Source organism: Panthera onca, chromosome C1 (assembly GCF_046562875.1).
Source record: "Panthera onca isolate mPanOnc1 chromosome C1, mPanOnc1 haplotype 2, whole genome shotgun sequence".
Classification (NCBI taxonomy): Eukaryota; Metazoa; Chordata; class Mammalia; order Carnivora; family Felidae; genus Panthera; species Panthera onca.
The window spans coordinates 39,768,789-39,785,553 of record NC_138346.1 but is presented as its reverse complement, the minus strand read 5'-3'; the positions used below and the strand labels follow the sequence as shown (position 1 = coordinate 39,785,553).

The window sequence follows — 16,765 nt, the reverse complement described above, 5'->3', positions numbered from 1 at the left end:
CCTTCCCTACTCACACGCGTATTCATTCTCTCTCTCTCTCTCTCTCTCTCAAAAATAAATAAACATTAAAAAGAAAAAATACTACATTTCTCCTCCCTAAACCCAAAGCACCAAGGTATTGTTTGGAGTAAAGGTTAGTGTCTAAGAGAGTAGCATCTCATTATTATCTGACAATACTCATTGCAAACTTGAAAAACAATACACAGAAAACAAAGAGTGGAAGTAAAAAGAAGTAGCTATTCTCGCACAATTTTGACTAGGTGTGGGAGGAAAGACTATGCTTATAATAATGTACATCTCTTTAACAAATCATATTTACTTAAATAAAAACTTAAGATTTATGCTTCAAACTATGGATTATTCTTAAATGTAATGGTATATGCTTATGCTTTAGAAGTCAAGACTATAAACTTCAGTGAGCTGTGCCTTTAAAAGTATTGGAAACTTTCAGGTTTTTGAAATTTTGTCCTAGAGTATACTGTGAAGGCAGCATGCATAACTTGGGGAGCGGTTCTGCTGGATAGGTTTGATAGACTATTTTCTCTATTATGGGAAGGAAAATAGTGGCCAAAGGGCATAGAGATGCCAGTTAGGTATCATCTGTAAATGTCTGTCCTTGCTGTCAGCAGTTGAATATGAGAATTTTAAAGGAAAGGGTGAAGAAATGAAACAGTTTTGAATTAGATATCCCCCCAAAGAATATTACGTTCTCAGTGAGTTTAAGCTCAGCAAATGTGGGAAATGTGGTGTTCTTTTGGAGAATTTTATTGGCAATAATAAGTTGTCTTATACTTCAGCATAAAGTAAATGCCAGAAGTGACAAGGTCGGTGGATGGTGACTTTAAAAAATGACCAATGCGTATATTATGGGCATTCGTTTGGGATTTAGGAGGGAACAGATTTTGTATTTACTTACTACACAGCTAGAGCATGAACTTTGTCAGTGCTTGAGTGAAATCTGTGTTACGGATAACATTATGTTGAATAGAATAATTTATTTGTAGTTGTGCTTTATCCATTAGTTTAAACTAGAAGAATGTTTTAAAAAGTTGAGAATATTATTACAAAATTGCTTGTAAGTATCTGTTTTGTTTTCGTTTTTTCCAGCTTCCAGAAATGTTGCATGGTGATGGTGACAATGAAGAACATGGCTTTTGTCCAGTGGGGCAATTCATTCTTCAGAATTTAGGATTGCTGTTTGGATTTGCCATCATGCTGGTGATAGCCCTCTATGAAGACAAAATTGTGTTTGACCTCCAGTTTTAACCATTCCCAGTCACCATTGTGGATTACGAGAATGTTCCCATGCAGCTGTGCAGCTGTTCCTAGTGCTGTGCGCACATTTTGCTCAAAGAAAAGTCAGTGGCTTGCACTACTTACAAGTTCCATAGATCTGAGCCTAACCACAAAAGACTGGTTCGTGCTCAGTACTGCTTTTCCCTGTGTGAAGGGGTCTTTTAAAAATACAAAGCTTGTGATAAAGGAGAAAATGGGACTCCATGAACCAATGTTGATATAGGTTTAAGACTTTTAAAAGAATAATCATATAAAACACTAAAGTAGTCTCTTTGGTAGTAGAAACTTCTGTGGCTATGCAGAAATAGAAATTGAACCAAAAAAATCATTTAAACTTTAAAAATATTTTAAATGGACTTCGGGCAGACTTTTCTTTGTGCTAAAAATGAATTGTAGCATCCTTTAATTCAGTTACATATATACATAAGGTAATGGGGATCAACTTGATACAGTTTTGAAACTGCATTAGGTAGGCTATAGGAACTAGAGGAAGGCTCAGGCTGCATTAGAGTATGAATTTAGCATTGGGAAAAGCCCTTATTCTTGAATCTAGAGTTACTATTTTTGTATATATTGGCATAGTGTTTAAACTTGCAGCCTAAACTACTGAAATCTGTGATTGTATGTTTGTGTGAGCTTCAGTTTAACGAAAGATTCATAATGGTTCTTCGTATTAATATTATACTTGGTGTTTGGGTGTTTTTTCTTTCAAACTTTAATTTTGTTTTTCTTTTGGGATTTTTGGTGGGGGTAGGGAGTTGGAGCATGTGGTAAAATGTTTTTTTCATTCAAAGTGTAACCCTCTAGGAAATATCAGAACAAAGAACAACCCAAACATGATCTAAATACTCAGTTCTCCTACTTTAACAGTACTAACTAGTTATTTGGGAAATTTAAGTTCTAAATGTATGCATTGCTTTACCAGCTTGGCTTTGGAACCTAGAGCACATGCTGTGACTGGCAGTGAGGTAAGGCAGAAAATCCACATTTACCATGTCCTAATCTGTATGTCCATTAAAATGGTCATGAGGATAATCTCCATCGATACCATAGCTAGCGTGGTACCCGAGTGACTTGGGAGATACACTTAAATAACTCCACTGAAATCACTTAATCATTTTGTGCCAAGATATGCTGTTGGTGCCTGATAGGGGTTGGTCTCTTTTATAGATGCCCTGTTCTACCATAATTGAGTGATTTGTGAGAAGTGCGAGCCGTGTTTATCCTGAATTTTGACCCAGTAATTTGTAGTACTAGTCACATTGCATGTAGCTTTCTGTTGACGTCTTGTGCCACACGGCCTTCATTCATGCCAGGTAAACTGTATTTGAACTATGTGCAGGCAGCTTGGTTTTAATCTGCTTGGCTACCAGTGCGGCTGCTTTAAAAATCTTACTGTTCAAATATTTAAGAGCCAAACTCTTTCCATTCCATTTGCCATGTTTTCATTTCCTTCTCCTTTTCCTCAGCCCCTTTCCTCTTCATGAACTTTAAACAAAAAAATAAAACTTCGAGAGCAGCACATGTTTCCAGGTATTAAGAGTATTGCCAGTGTTTCTTCTTTATGCTGTGAGCGAGGAAGCTTAGGTGTTATTTCCTTAATTTGTGCCTGAATTTGAAAAATTATTTCTGGCTTTTCTCACGGCCTCCTGTAATAAATAGGTTTTTGTTTTTGTTGTTTTTTTTTTTTTAACATAGAGTATCTTCAGCATTGGGCACTGAATTAGGACAGCCTTCATCTCATTGCTTGGCCCTTCAAGCAACCTAGTAAAAGGTGCTGTTATTTTATTTAGTACTGCCAACTTCGAGATTTAAAATATCTTGCTTTCTGAACCAAGATATATAATTCATTTTTGCATTTTTATACCCAAGGAAGATTCTGCATTCCGGCATTAAATCTGCTTAATTTTAAAACTTTTATGAAAAGCAACGGTTGGAATATACTCCCCGTCTTAAAGATCTGGTTGAAAACAAACAGGTTCTGCTGAAGTATATAAAGTTTTATATTCTCTCAAAAATGGTATTACATTATCTTCATTTGCTAGATTTTTAAAAACCTGTTAAGAGGGCTGTAACAGTTGCTGCTAGTATTTTGTTAGGGTTCCACCAGTATTTAGTTTTCCTGTCATTCTGATGTATAGTTTCAAGTCTGAGCAGACAATCTGAATTCCACTACATTTCTGTTCGGCTCCAACATTCCATTGAGCTTGACCAGTCTAATTTAACATGTGTTTGTTGGAGGTTGTTAATGTTACTTGTACAATGCTGTCACTGTGTGACATCCATATGAATTTTGGTGTATATCACATTGCATTCAATCAGCTGTGATTATGCGTAGAAATACAATAGTAACTAGATGCAGTGTGAATTTTTTCCATTAACAGTAAGTCAGTGGCTTAAATATGATTATGGTCCTGCAAGGTGATACTTGCTAAAATATCTAAACCTTTTTTTGTTGTTGTAACTGAATCATTTTTAAAAAAAAATTTATAAAGCTGGAAATGATCAAATGCTGTTTTTTTCATTGTCAACAGTGGTGTGTCATTTTATGTATGTTCCTAATGCTTATGGAACTCTCCCAAAATAAAGTTATTCAAAAAGAGCAAATATACCAGTGTGTTTTCTTTAGTCTTATTTCAGAACATTTCTTTACACTGAAGCATGAGTCATTTTAAATATAAGCGGCATTTGCACATAAATTTCTAATTTATACAGTTTAGTGAAATAGACTTAAACCAAACTGCTTTATTTTCTATTCCACCATCCAACAAGAAGTTGGAACACAGAAATGGTATCTTCTGATTATGAATTAAGTTGACATAATAATGCTACACCCCGTCCAATCCAGTGCTCCATGGGTTGATCCGAGGGAAGAGTCATGGCAATCACAAAATTCGTAGAATGTCCAGTGGTGGATAATGTTCCTCTCCGCTCACTTGTCTTATACAATGGAGCAACATAACTTGGTCGTTCTGGTATGTCTACCCTCTTGCAGGGCTTTAGCCACATCTGGAAGAAAATGCATAAAACTTGACGTCAACAGTGTTGATATTTACATTTGAACCTAATAGCAGGGTATTGTTAAGTTCTATATCTGCAAATTTCTATGGCCCAAATAGATCTTTTGTTAGCAGTGCTTCCATTCTCAAGGTATTTAATTTGCAGTTGTTTTAGCATTTTTTTTTAATTTTTTTTAACGTTTATTTATTTTTGAGACAGAGAGAGAGCATGAACAGGGGAGGGGCAGAGAGAGAGGGAGACAAAGAATCGGAAGCAGGCTCCAGGCTCCGAGCCATCAGCCCAGAGCCCGACGCGGGGCTCGAACTCACAGACCGCGAGATCGTGACCTGAGTTGAAGTCAGACGCTTAACCAACTGAGCCACCCAGGCGCCCCGTTTTAGCATTTTTTATAACTGAAGTATAATTAACAGTGTTGTATTAGTTTCAGGTATACAACATAATGATTTGACAATTCTGTACCATCACTCAGTGCTCACCAAGTAAGTATACTTCCCCCAATGTCACTGACTGACTGTATTCACCATATGGGTGTGTTTTCACATATCGGGATGTTTTCATCTCCACATTTATTTTATAACTGGAAGTTTGTACCTCTTATTCCTCTTTATTTCACCCACATCCCCCCTGCCAACACACCTCTCCTCTAGCAACCACCAACTTGCTCTCTATATTTAAGAGTCTGGTCGTTTTTTGTTTGTTTGTTTGTTTTTTGTCTGTCTTGGTTTCTTTGTTCATTTGTTTAAGATTCCACATGAGTGAAATCATATGGTATTTGTCTTTCCCTGATATACCCTCTAGGTCCATTCATGTTGCTGTAAATGGCAAGGTCTCATTCTTTTTTATGGCTGAATAATATTCTATTCTGTATGTTATGTATATATAATATACATGTACACATATACACATATATATATATATGAGGAACCTCCATACTGTTTTCCATAATGGCTGCACCAGTCTGCATTCCTACCAACAGTGTACGAGGGTTCCTTTTCTTCCACATCTTCACTAACACCTGTTTCTTTTTGATTCTGCCAATTCTGACAGGTATCAAGTGATCCCTCATTGTGGTTTCATTTGCATTTCCCTGATGATTAGTGACGTAGAGCGTCTTTTCATGTTTGTTTACCACCTGTAGGTTCTCTTTGGAAAACTATTCAGGTCCTCTGCCCATTTCTTAATTGTTTTGGTTTTTTTTTTTTTTCAGTCTTGAGTTATAGAAGTTCTTTATATATTTTAGATATTAACCCTTTACTGGATGTAATCATTTGCAAATATCTTCCCCTATTCAGTAGGTTGCCTTTTTTTGTTGATGGTTTCCTTCTCTATGCAAAAGCCTTTTATCGTCCCAATAATTGATGTTTGCTTTTGTTCCCCTTGCCTCAGGAGACCTATCTAGAAAATATTGCTAAAACCACTGTGAAGGAGATTACTGCCTATGTTTTCTTCTAGGCATTTTACTATTTTTGGGTCCCACATTTTGGTCTTGAATCCATTTTGGATTTATTTTGTGTATGGTGTAAGAAAATGGCCCAGTTTGATTCTTTTACATGTAGCTGTCCAGCTTTTTCTCAGCATCATTTTTTGAAGAGATTGTCTTTTCCCCATTATCTATTCTTGCTTCCTTCATTGTAGATTAATTGGTCATATAAGTGTAGATTTATTTCTGGGTTCTTTCTGTTCCATTGATCCATTTGTCTTTGTGCCAGTACCATACCCTTTTGATTACTGTGGCTTTGTAGTATATTTTACAATCTGGAATTTTAATACATTCAGCTTTGTTCTTTTTTCTCAAGATTGCTTTGGCTATTCAAGGTGTTTTGTGGTTCCATACAAATTTTGGCATTCTGTGATAAATGTTGTTGGTATTTTGATAGGGATTGCGTTAAATCTATAGATGGCTTTGGGTAGTAGGACATTTTAACTATTCTTCCAAACCATGAGCATGGACTGTCTTCCCATTTGTGTCATTTTCGATTTCTTTGGTCAAAATTTATTCCTAGGTATTTTGCTCAAAAGATTTTTTTTCTTAGTGCTTTCAGAACTACCTTCAGAGCCTATGAGAAAAAATAAGTTATTTCACCTGTCAAAAAACATGTGTTACTGATGTATTCCTCACTTCTTCACCATACTTCTCTGCGGGATGACTTTTGACATTTACAGTAACAACAACAAAATCATACATACTTTCAGAGAGAACCATCACCATTGATACTTAAACTCGTGTCACTGTATCAATTTAATAAAGGCCATTCCCGAAAAATTCTTTTTCTTCTAAGTTTTTATTTAAATTCTAGTTTAACATACAGTGTAATACTGGTTTCAGGAGTAAAATTTAGTGATTTAGGAGCAGAATTTAGTGAGCACCCAGTGCTCATCATAACAAATGCCCTCCTTAATACCCATCACCCGGTTTGTCCATCCCCTGCCTACCTCCCTTTCAGCAACCCTCAGTTTGTTCTCTATCATTAAGAGTCTCATGGTTTGCTTCCCTCTTTTTCCCATACTATATGTTCATCTGTTTTGTTTCTTAAATTCCACTTGTGAATGAAATCATATGGTATTTGTCTTTCTCTGACTTATTTTGCTTAGCATAATATACTCGAGCTCTGTGTCGTCACAAATAGCAAGATTTCATTCTTTTTGATGACTAATATTCTGTTGTGCATACATACCACATCTTCTTTATCCATTCATCAGTCGATGGACACTTGGGCTCTTTCCATAGCTTGGCTATTGTTGATAGTGCTGCTATAAACATATAGCAGAAAATTCTGAAAGGATTTTGTCAGTTACTCTAGAACTAGATTGCCTCCCCATTTTAGGTGACTGTTTTAAAGGGGTTATAATGTACATTGTGCTGTTCATTTTTAAACATTTTTTTAAAAGTTTACTTAGCACACGTGTGCACACGCAAGCAGGGCAGGGGGAGAGAGAAGAAGAGAATCCCAAGCAGGCTCCCTACTGTCAGCACAAAGCCTAACGTGGGGCTCGATTTCAGGAACCATGAGATCATGACCTGAGCCGAAATCGAGTTGGATGCTAAACCAGCTAGCTGAACTACTCAGGCATCCCATTGTGCTGTTTAAAACCTACCTGCATTTCTTTATAACTATAATATACCTACATTATTTTTAGAACGTCATTAGCTAAGTTTGTAGAATGTTAAGCACTGTTAAACCTAACCAATCTCAAAAAAAAAAAAAAAAAAAAAAACCTCTCTGAATAGAAGAGTAAAGAACGAACTATGTTCATAATGATGAAATAGTGTTCTGTTTCAAAATCTAATTGAGTTCCTTTTCCCAGTAACAGCAGCAGCAATGCTTGAGAGGACATGGCATGACAGCCCCACTGTTCACAGCCTCTTTTAAAAAGGTTTCTCAGGTCAAATAAATATATGAGAGAGTTAGTATGGATGCTAGTCTATATTTTGCCCACATTATTGTGGAATCCATCAAGCAGTTTTTTCATATATAGTTAAATTTAAGGACTCAAGGTGAGTGTATTCATTTCAGCCAAGAATGCATTTTCTTAATGAGAATTTTTCTCCCTAAGTGACTTCCTTATTCTGGAGATCATCCATGTATAAATCCCTTTTGTATTCATTGTAAGCTACCTTAAAAGAGTTTTCATGTAATAGAAAAATGTTCGATTCCAATCAACTCCTAAAATTACAAACAATTGCCCTGTGACTTTGAATTTCGGTCTCATATTTGAAACTCTCTGCCCATACCTAATAACATATGTGGCAGGGTTTGTTGCAATTGGCTCTACGCTGGTCCCTCACTGTACCTGGTAGAGCTGCTCTGAGGGATGTTTGCCTGTCGCTAAGCTGTTCCCAATGTCCCACAAATAGTCCGTGTAAATCCACAGCCCATATTTTATTACACCATCCCAGACTGACCTTTTGAAGTGTGTGAAAATCTGTCCGGTCATTTTCTCATGATGTAGTAACAGATGGAAACAATATCTTACATAGCTTAGTTGGCCCATGCTGAAGATAGGTTCCTAGGAAACTTAAGTTTTTATGTGGATGATTTTCATATACTAACCTTTTAGTCTGCAGGTTTCATTTTTAAGTCAAGGTATATATACAATACAAATATGCATGTATTTGTATGTGGATACATATATAGTCAATCCTCATTCTTCCTGGATTCTGTGCAAATTTCATTATTGCTAAAATTTATTCATCACCCTAAAATTAATACTCTGTTTTATGATCATTCACAGGCATGCTCAGAGCCTCAAAAAATGTGAGTCACCAGACAAACAGGTTCCCAGCTGAGTTTGAGTCTGTCGACATTCTGCTTTTCTATTTCACCTCTTGTAAATAAGTTTCCTTTTAACGGTTTATTTAATGCCAGGTCTTTTGCATTTTGTTATTGGTGGTGGTTGTGGTGTCTCTCTGTTTAAAATGGCCCCTAAGCTTAGTGTCCAGGTGCTATCTAGTGTTCCTAAGTGCAAGAAGGCTGTGATAGGCATTAGGGAGAAAATAACTGGAGACTTTGTTCAGGCATGAGTTATAGTGTTGTTGTTCGTGAGTTCAATGTTAATGAATCAACAGTATATATTAAACAAGCATTTTTAAACAAATGCAAAACAATGCCATGTCTTGATCAGTTAAAAATGTGATCAGAGGATCATTAGAAACTTAACTTTGTATTTCTCCTAGGAGCTATGGTTTCACATTCACTAATTCAGTGTTGGTAGGAACTTTATAAAATGTAATTACTATAAATGAGAATTGACTCTGTGTGTGTGTGTGTGTGTGTGTGTGTGTAAAATAGTGCTCCCCCCCCCCCAATATTAGAATATCAAGTACTAACCACAGGCACTGTATCATAAAGAATTTTGGGATGGGATTCTGCAAGTTTCTTGATCTTTCTATTCCAGGAAGCTCCATCCAGAAATAATCCATAAATGAAAACACCTAAATATAAAAGAAGCAGGTTAATACAGCTGTTTAAATGTGCATATTGAATAACTTTTGAATCTGAAATTCCTATTAGTGAAATTCCTATCACCTCTGCAGATGATACTAGGGCAGCACCCTAAGGCTTGTTCTAAAGTAAAAGCAATATTCTGAGTGCTTTGTCTTAACATCCATATTCTAAGAATATATTTTGCCTAGTTAATTCAATAGTAAGATAAGATATGGAGGATAAAACAGAAAAGGAATTTTATTTAAAGAAATTTTTTTTTAACGTTTATTTTTGAGAGAGACAAAGCACGAGCAGGGGAGGGGTAGAGAGAGAGGGAGACACAGAATCTGAAATAGGCTTCAGGCTCTGAGCTGTCAGCAAAGAACCCGACGCGCGGCTCAAACCCATGAACTGTGAGATCATGACCTGAGTCAAAATCAAGAGTCAGAACCTTAACTGACTGAGCCACCCAGGTGTCCCCATCAAATTTATACTGTCAATTGGCCAGTGATTATAATGTTAGAGGCCATGAAATCTGCAAGAAAAGCTCTTACTGTAATTGTAGGGATCCAGTGGCTTCTAGGCAGCACCTGAGCAAAATACTCTTGCACAGACCTCTAATATCAGGAAAGTTAATTTTCTCCTTTCCTTCTAGGATTTATTCTCATTCCCAGACCTCTCCTTAGTATGTATGAGAGAACACATGGAGAGGAGTTCCCTCTAAAATGTAATGTTTTACACTAACGAAAGAGCACAAATGAGGAAATCACTGAAACTCCGATCAGTTGTCAGACCGTCCTTTTGGTGTAAAACCTCAGGATTTGAATATAGGTATATACACATGGAAACACTCATTATAATGGTTGCACAGATGGGAAGGAAGCAACGTGGCACCTAGAGAGACTGAGGTCTTTGTTCCTAATTTTTGTGTGTGACCTTGAGCAATTCATTTAACTTTAGACCTGTTTAGTCATCTGAGAACAACTGCAAAACATTTGTAAAATAATGCCTACTTTAACACCTCTACAAGGTAGACAGAGTCAAATCAGTTAATGTTGGTGAAAGCACTTTGTAAAATAGTATATAAAAGTCCACTTGGACCATGTTGTCCAACAGGACTTTTTGTAATGATAGAAGTATTCTCTGTGTTTCCAATATGGTAGCCAGGTAGTATTAAACACCTGAAACATGGCTAATGTGACTGAGGGACTGAATTTTCATTTTAATTACAGTTTATTTTTAAAGCCACATGTGGATAATCCAGTGATGGCTATTGGGGTGGGGGGAGACTTTTTCCTCTCTAGGTTTTAACTGATGGAAAGAATGGTTGGAATAAAAGGTCAGTTTTATTAACTGACACAGCACTTGTCCAGTAACATTTCAAGTTTTACTTGGTACACCTGAATTGCAAAATGCATCTTGAGCCTGGAGTAACATGGAGGGTAGACCTGCCTGAGGGAGAGACAGATCAGTCTGCAAGCCTATCCTATATATTAATCTTTCCAGCCAGATCTAAGTCCTGCAGGACAACCACAATACTAGATGGGAATAGCAGGGCTTGGGTGGCTCAGTTGGTTAAGCTTCAACTTCAGCTCAGGTCATGATCTTGCGGTTCGTGAGTTCGAGCCCCACATAGGTCTCGGCTGACAGCTCAGAGCCTGGATCCTGCTTCGGATTCTATATCTCCCTCTCTCTCTGCCTGTCCCCTGCTCACACTCTCAAAAATAAACATTTAAAAAAAATAGAGAAATGAATGATTAAGCTAAATAAATACTCAGTTTAAAAAAAAAATACTAGGTGGGAATAGGGAAATAGAGGAGACTAAAAAACAGGTCCAAAACCTGTTTTAACACCCTGCCCCACTGACATGTAAGCATAGCCCAGGAATTCTCTGGTTTTAACCAATTAGATTATCTGTTCCTCGCTTGGGAAACAAAGATAATGTCAGAGCAAAAGAGTTCATTTCAACACCTAAGAAAAGTGGTAATAAGGATAAAGTTTTCTCCAACCCAGTAACAATTTTATAGGAAATGTGATGGGGATATTCAAACGCATTTTTATTTCTCACAGCCAATACAGGCCGCATGGAAGACACAAGATCTGAAAGGATAGATGGGTATTAACTGGGTCCTGATTCAGAGCCGCTCCTACCCTGTGAGTCACACCTTTTGCCATCCATGAGATGTGGTCATCATAGAGTCAGGTCTGGCTTCTTCAGCCCTTCTCTTCAGGATTATCTGCCTCCCTTCCTGCTATGTAATGCCCTTCGCTGGTGAGTCCCCCATTAGGACTAGTAATTCAAAGAAGAGGAACCTTAGCAAGTACAGCTGGAAAGTAAGATTCCAAATCTATGTGGATTTACAGTGGCTTTGTGGCCACTTTATGAATCACTTTAAGAGTGCCCTTTTTCATTATGTTTAATTTAATCATAGGTAAATAGGCTCACTTCTTTGTGAGCCCCAGAATGCAGGGACGGGCGCACACTTAAGTGTGTATAAAAAAGACAGGCTGGTGGAGTGGTAAAGATAAAGAAACTGGGAAAACATTAGCCCAAGCTTTTCTCAAATGGGCTCTGGGATCCTCCCATGAGCATCCCATGGGAAAGTTGTTCCCTGGGAAAAGTCTAGTGCTCCAAATCATTCCATGGAATCTTATTTTTGTTTTGGTTATTAGGTTGGGAGGAAAAAGCCAGGAATGACAAAAAGGCTAAATTGTGGATATCTGTGTTTATTGGTAAAAATGTATGTGTGTGTGTTTGTGCAAAATAATAAAATGCGTGATTTAGTGAATATCTACTAGCTATTATAAATTAAACCTTGGCTGATACTTTAGTATTCAGTAAAATGGCTTAACTGATGACTATTCTTTACTGCATGATCTTGGACATGAAATAGTCCTTATTTATCTTTAAGTTGTACTTTATGCTTGCTCCACTGTTTTCAAGATAAGTTTGGATTTTAATGTATTTAATAAAAGCAGTTGTGAGTTAAATTAGTAAGTCACAGTAAAAAGAAATACCAACTACCTTGTAAAATGTCTAAGTTCAGTGTATAATGATTGGCAATTCAGTAGTTTGATCTTAAATATTAACTAGTTTATAAACTGCAGGCAATGCTTTTAGAAATTCGATTCTTTAGCTGAGTTCAAAAACCTCTAACTCTGAGGGACACCAATACTGCCTAGCCTTCAATCCAAATGCCATCTTCCCTGCCTTTTATCATAATGATGAGGAGAATTTAGGGGAAAAAAACCCAAAACATTGCATCTGAATTAAATACTTAGGAATCAATCATAGATTCTTCAAGGAGCTTTCCTTGAGAAATGTAATGATGTTTTCAAACTTTTACTTCTACAAAAATATTCAGCAGGCCTTAGAGAAAGCTAGCTAAGCATAAGAGTCAGCCTGCAGTTTGCTTAACTCTGCCCATTGCTAGCTGTGAGACGTTGGGCAAGTTACTTAACTTTCCTGAGCCTTAGTTTTGGCTGAGTATAATGGGGATAATAGCAATATCTATTAATAACCTAGGGTTATTGTGAAGAGCTGGGCAGTTTCTGGCACCTATCAGTGGTACAGAGCAACTCTATACCCTTCCTTTGATTTGCTTTTACCCAGTTTAAACTCCTTTTTCCCCCCTTCCTACTTAGTTTGAACAAAATTATCCTTCACGGTATATTGCTCATCTATATTTTGACTTTTATTAGGGTGCAGGAACTCAAACGTCTCTTTATTGACATCTTTTACAGCATGTAATATAGCGAGCTGTACAGAGAATGTATTTTTTAAAAGGCTTATATAATTAAAGGAACAATAAACTAGGCAGAAGGTTGTTAAATACTCTTCAGGCATTTAATATGCCCATTCTGTGTGTGTTAGGAATAAAAATATGTGAAGGATTAAGTCCTTAGAAACTCTAATTTTTAGAGGAGAAAAAGCTAGCAAAGAAGCATGAATGTGTCCAGTGAGAAAAGGAAAATCAGGAGAAACAAAGGGAGAAGGATGTCTCTTAGAAAGAGAAAGTTGTCAACTGGTAAGGACTGTTAGGAGTTTAAGATGAAGACTGATTTCATTTCATGGGATATGTCAATATGGAAGTCATTACTAACTCTGAAAAGATCATCAGTTGATTGGAGGAGATGAAAGGTAGGTGGAAAAAAGGAAGTGAGAATCCGGAGAGGGTATGTAAAGACAATTCTTTGGAGAAATTTGCTTTAAAGGGAGTAGAGACATGGGACAGTAACTGAGGGGATGTGGATGTTAAGACACTTGGAATTCTTTGTTGATGTGTTTTTTGTTTTTTTAAGTTTCATTTAAGTAATCTCTACACCCTATGTGGGCCTCAAATTCATGACCCCGAGATCAAGAGTTGCGTGCTCCGCTCTTCCAACTGGTGTCCCTGCTGATTTGTTTTTAAGATGACAGATTGTGAAGAATGTTGCAAGTTCATATGAATTTCTTTTCCTCAACTCTTTGAGAGTAAGTTACATACACAATAGTTAAAATGTTAATAGCTGAGCAAAGTAAGCAAGAATGTTAAGCCGTTGTTCAGTACCTAGATATAAACCAACTCATTCTGTCACTGCACTTACCATCTTCTGGAGCATGCTTATACTCTTTGTCTTCCATCACTTCATAGTCAAACCCAAGAAGATCAATGGGGATGGTGTGTTTCCTGGCATAGTTCTGCTGGGCACCAGTCAGGAAGGCTTGTGTGAAGAAGAAGCCAGAAAGCCAGAAGACTGGAGGAGGGCCAACCTCATACCATTGCTACAGTGTCAAAGCACAAGTGTTCTCAGGCTAGAGCCTTTCAACTTCAAATACAACACTGCTTAATAAAATTTACTCCCCAATGCTCCCCCTTATTATCTTTTAGGTAGATCAATAAATGAGCTAACACTTTGAGGAATAAAAAGCTATACTGTCAAGGTTTTAAAAAGACACTTATTCAGTGTTTGTTCTGGCTTCAATTTCATATCCATTGCACCAGCTAGAGGATCACAGTGTGAGTAAAGGCAGAAGTAAATGTCTTTATACATGGTCAGTGATTCCTTCCAAAAACTCCATACAATAACGAATATCTAGTATATGTTGCACATATAACATGTTACATAGTTGAATAGAAGAGATCCATATAACACCTGGTAATGTTTTTTCCACTTTTCCTCTCTAGTCATTAGTGTCTAGCAGATTATTCCTTTGGATGTTTTCCCACCTACTTTACCAAAATACAATGAAATCCAACACATGGAAACACATTATTATACAAGGAAATTCCAAAAGAAACAGGGTAGTGAGAGCTTAAGAATTTTATAAATATCAAGATATTTACTCTGTTTATATCATATCTTTTTTAAAATATCATATCTTAATAAGCTAATTGAGTACTGACTTTAAACAGTAAGTTATAGAAGTCTAATGAATTTCAAGAACTTTTCCTCATTAGAGTCCAACGTAGATCCTTCATCTTTCAAGAACAATCTTAATGTTTTAGTATCATCTCTAGTATAACAGAAGACCTGTGTTATGGAAGGGAAATTTAGCCATTTTACCCCTGCAGAAATTTCCTCATAGGCAGTTTTTGATGCATTATGTACAGCATCTAGGACATTAATCAATACTTCTAGTGAACATAATTGTTAAGAAGAAGATAGTGAAGCACCAATATTACCAGATAATTAGGAGGCAGTCTTCTGCCCACTCAACATTTCCAAGGCAGTTAGCCATTAAGACTATTACTGTCTTGGGCTGAACCAGCAGTCTAGTGATTTCATGACCTGGAAGAATGCTGGACAAGGAAGAGATCAGGCTTCTTGCTAGTAGCTTCTCTGGCTTTCAAAGGTTCTCTGTTCTAGAAATCTATTTTAATGCTTAGTATTTAATGGAAAAATAAACATAGCCAGTTGTTTTCCCTCTTCAAGTGTCACTGATTTGAATGTCTAAGCTAATTGAGCATGAACACCTACTCGCAGAGATTCTACTTCCAACATTAGTATCTTGACAGTGAATGGAACAGTTACATAAATTATATGCAATACTGAGTAACGGTCATTAGTGCCTGAGATGCACAGAAAACTAGAGTCATTAATGCTCCTGGCATCAGGGATCCTGACTGAAGAAAATGAAATCAAAAGAAACAATGTATGATCATTTAGATGAACTCACCTGCAAGAATTTTAGTCTCGCAAGGAAGTCATTTACATAGCTCCCAAGTGGTTTAAGGCTTGGGTATGATTTACCCATCCACATTCCTGGAATTTTGACATTCAGAATACTGCTAACCACTTCTTCAAGATCTGTAGACATTACTACAAGCCCCTGAAACACATTTAGCCTTGGTTAAAATGATAGCATTGCTTTTGGACAATCTCTTCTTAAATGCCTTTTTCATAATTTGCCTGTATTTACAATTGTGATTAGTTGAGTCACATAAGCAGAAACTGAGGAATATGTTCTTTTACTGCCGGTAACTCATGCAGTCACTACTGAGTTATTCCTTACGAAAACATTGACAATTTTAACTTTAATCAAATTTTCTCATTGAAGTATAATTGACATATAACCTGGTAACAGTTGACCATTGAACAACATGGGTTGGAACTGTGTGGGTCCTCATGGATTTTTTTCAACAAATGTATTGAAAAACTTTTGGAGATTTGTAACAGTTTGAAAAAACTCACAGATGAACCAATTAGCCTAAAAATACTGAAAAATTTTGGAGAAAGGTGCTGTAAGAATACAGTATATAATACATATAACATACAATTGTAAGTTAATTGACTATACAATGGCTAAGGCTTCTAGTCATCAGTTGGCTATTAGTAGTTAAGTTTTTGAGAAGTCAGGAGTTATGATGATTTTAATATTTGTATATATTGTAAAATGATTATAATAAATCTAAGATGTCCTCATACAGTTTTTTTTTCTTGTGATGAGAACTTTTAAGATTCACTCTCAGCAACTTTCAAATTTGCAATACAGTATTAACTGTATTAATAGTCACTATGCTGTACATTGCATCCCTATGACTTTTATTTTATAACTGGAAGTTTGTACCTTTTGACCTCCTTCACTCTTTTGCCCACCCTGGAAAGTTAACACTTAGCAACTCACTAGCTATTAAATCACAGCCTAACTTTGACTTACTTTACTACCCTATTAACTGGACAACTAAGGGGCACCTGGGTGGCTCGGTGGGTTGAGTCAGCATCCAACTGGCTCAGGTCATGATCTCACAGTTCTTGAGTTCGAGCCCCATGTCGGCGTCTGTGCTGACAGCCTGGAGCCTGGCTTCGGATTCTGTGTCTCCTTCTTTCTCTGCCCCTCCCCTCCTCATGCTGTGTGTTCTCTCCCTCAAAAATAAATAAATGTTAAATGGACAACTAATACATCTCTATCCTGCCTTCTTAAAAGACTAGTGATTAAAATAAAATTAGAAAAATCTTATAAAATGCTTGCAAAAGTTAAAATATCCTGGAGTCCAATTGTGAAGTCTAATTGATCTTATCCCATTTTGTTACTTAAGTAA

At 36.7% G+C, this 16,765-nt stretch overlaps 2 protein-coding genes across 6 annotated transcripts in view; one reads left to right on the top strand and one right to left on the bottom strand.

Annotated features, from left to right (window-relative positions):
- Window positions 1–3,903, top strand: part of SLC39A10 (solute carrier family 39 member 10) — a 144,981-nt gene extending 141,078 nt beyond the window's left edge. For all 4 annotated transcript variants that reach the window (XM_060622741.3, XM_078451066.2, XM_060622740.3 and 1 more), the window contains one exon: window positions 1,108–3,903. In XM_060622741.3, the coding sequence (XP_060478724.1) occupies window positions 1,108–1,266 (159 nt within the window). In that variant the 3' untranslated portion in view covers window positions 1,267–3,903. The remainder of the gene's footprint in view (window positions 1–1,107) is intronic.
- A 32-nt stretch (window positions 3,904–3,935) lies between these two features.
- DNAH7 (dynein axonemal heavy chain 7) overlaps window positions 3,936–16,765 on the bottom strand; it is a 264,880-nt gene continuing 252,050 nt past the window's right edge. The window contains exons 62-65 of one of the 2 annotated variants that reach the window (XM_078451065.2): window positions 15,403–15,555; window positions 13,830–14,007; window positions 9,147–9,250; window positions 3,936–4,305 (exon numbers count right to left, since the gene is read on the bottom strand). In XM_078451065.2, coding sequence (XP_078307191.2) covers window positions 4,099–4,305; window positions 9,147–9,250; window positions 13,830–14,007; window positions 15,403–15,555 — 642 coding nt within the window. In that variant the 3' untranslated portion in view covers window positions 3,936–4,098. The remainder of the gene's footprint in view (window positions 4,306–9,146; window positions 9,251–13,829; window positions 14,008–15,402; window positions 15,556–16,765) is intronic. The other variant, XM_078451063.2, reaches the window with a different exon arrangement.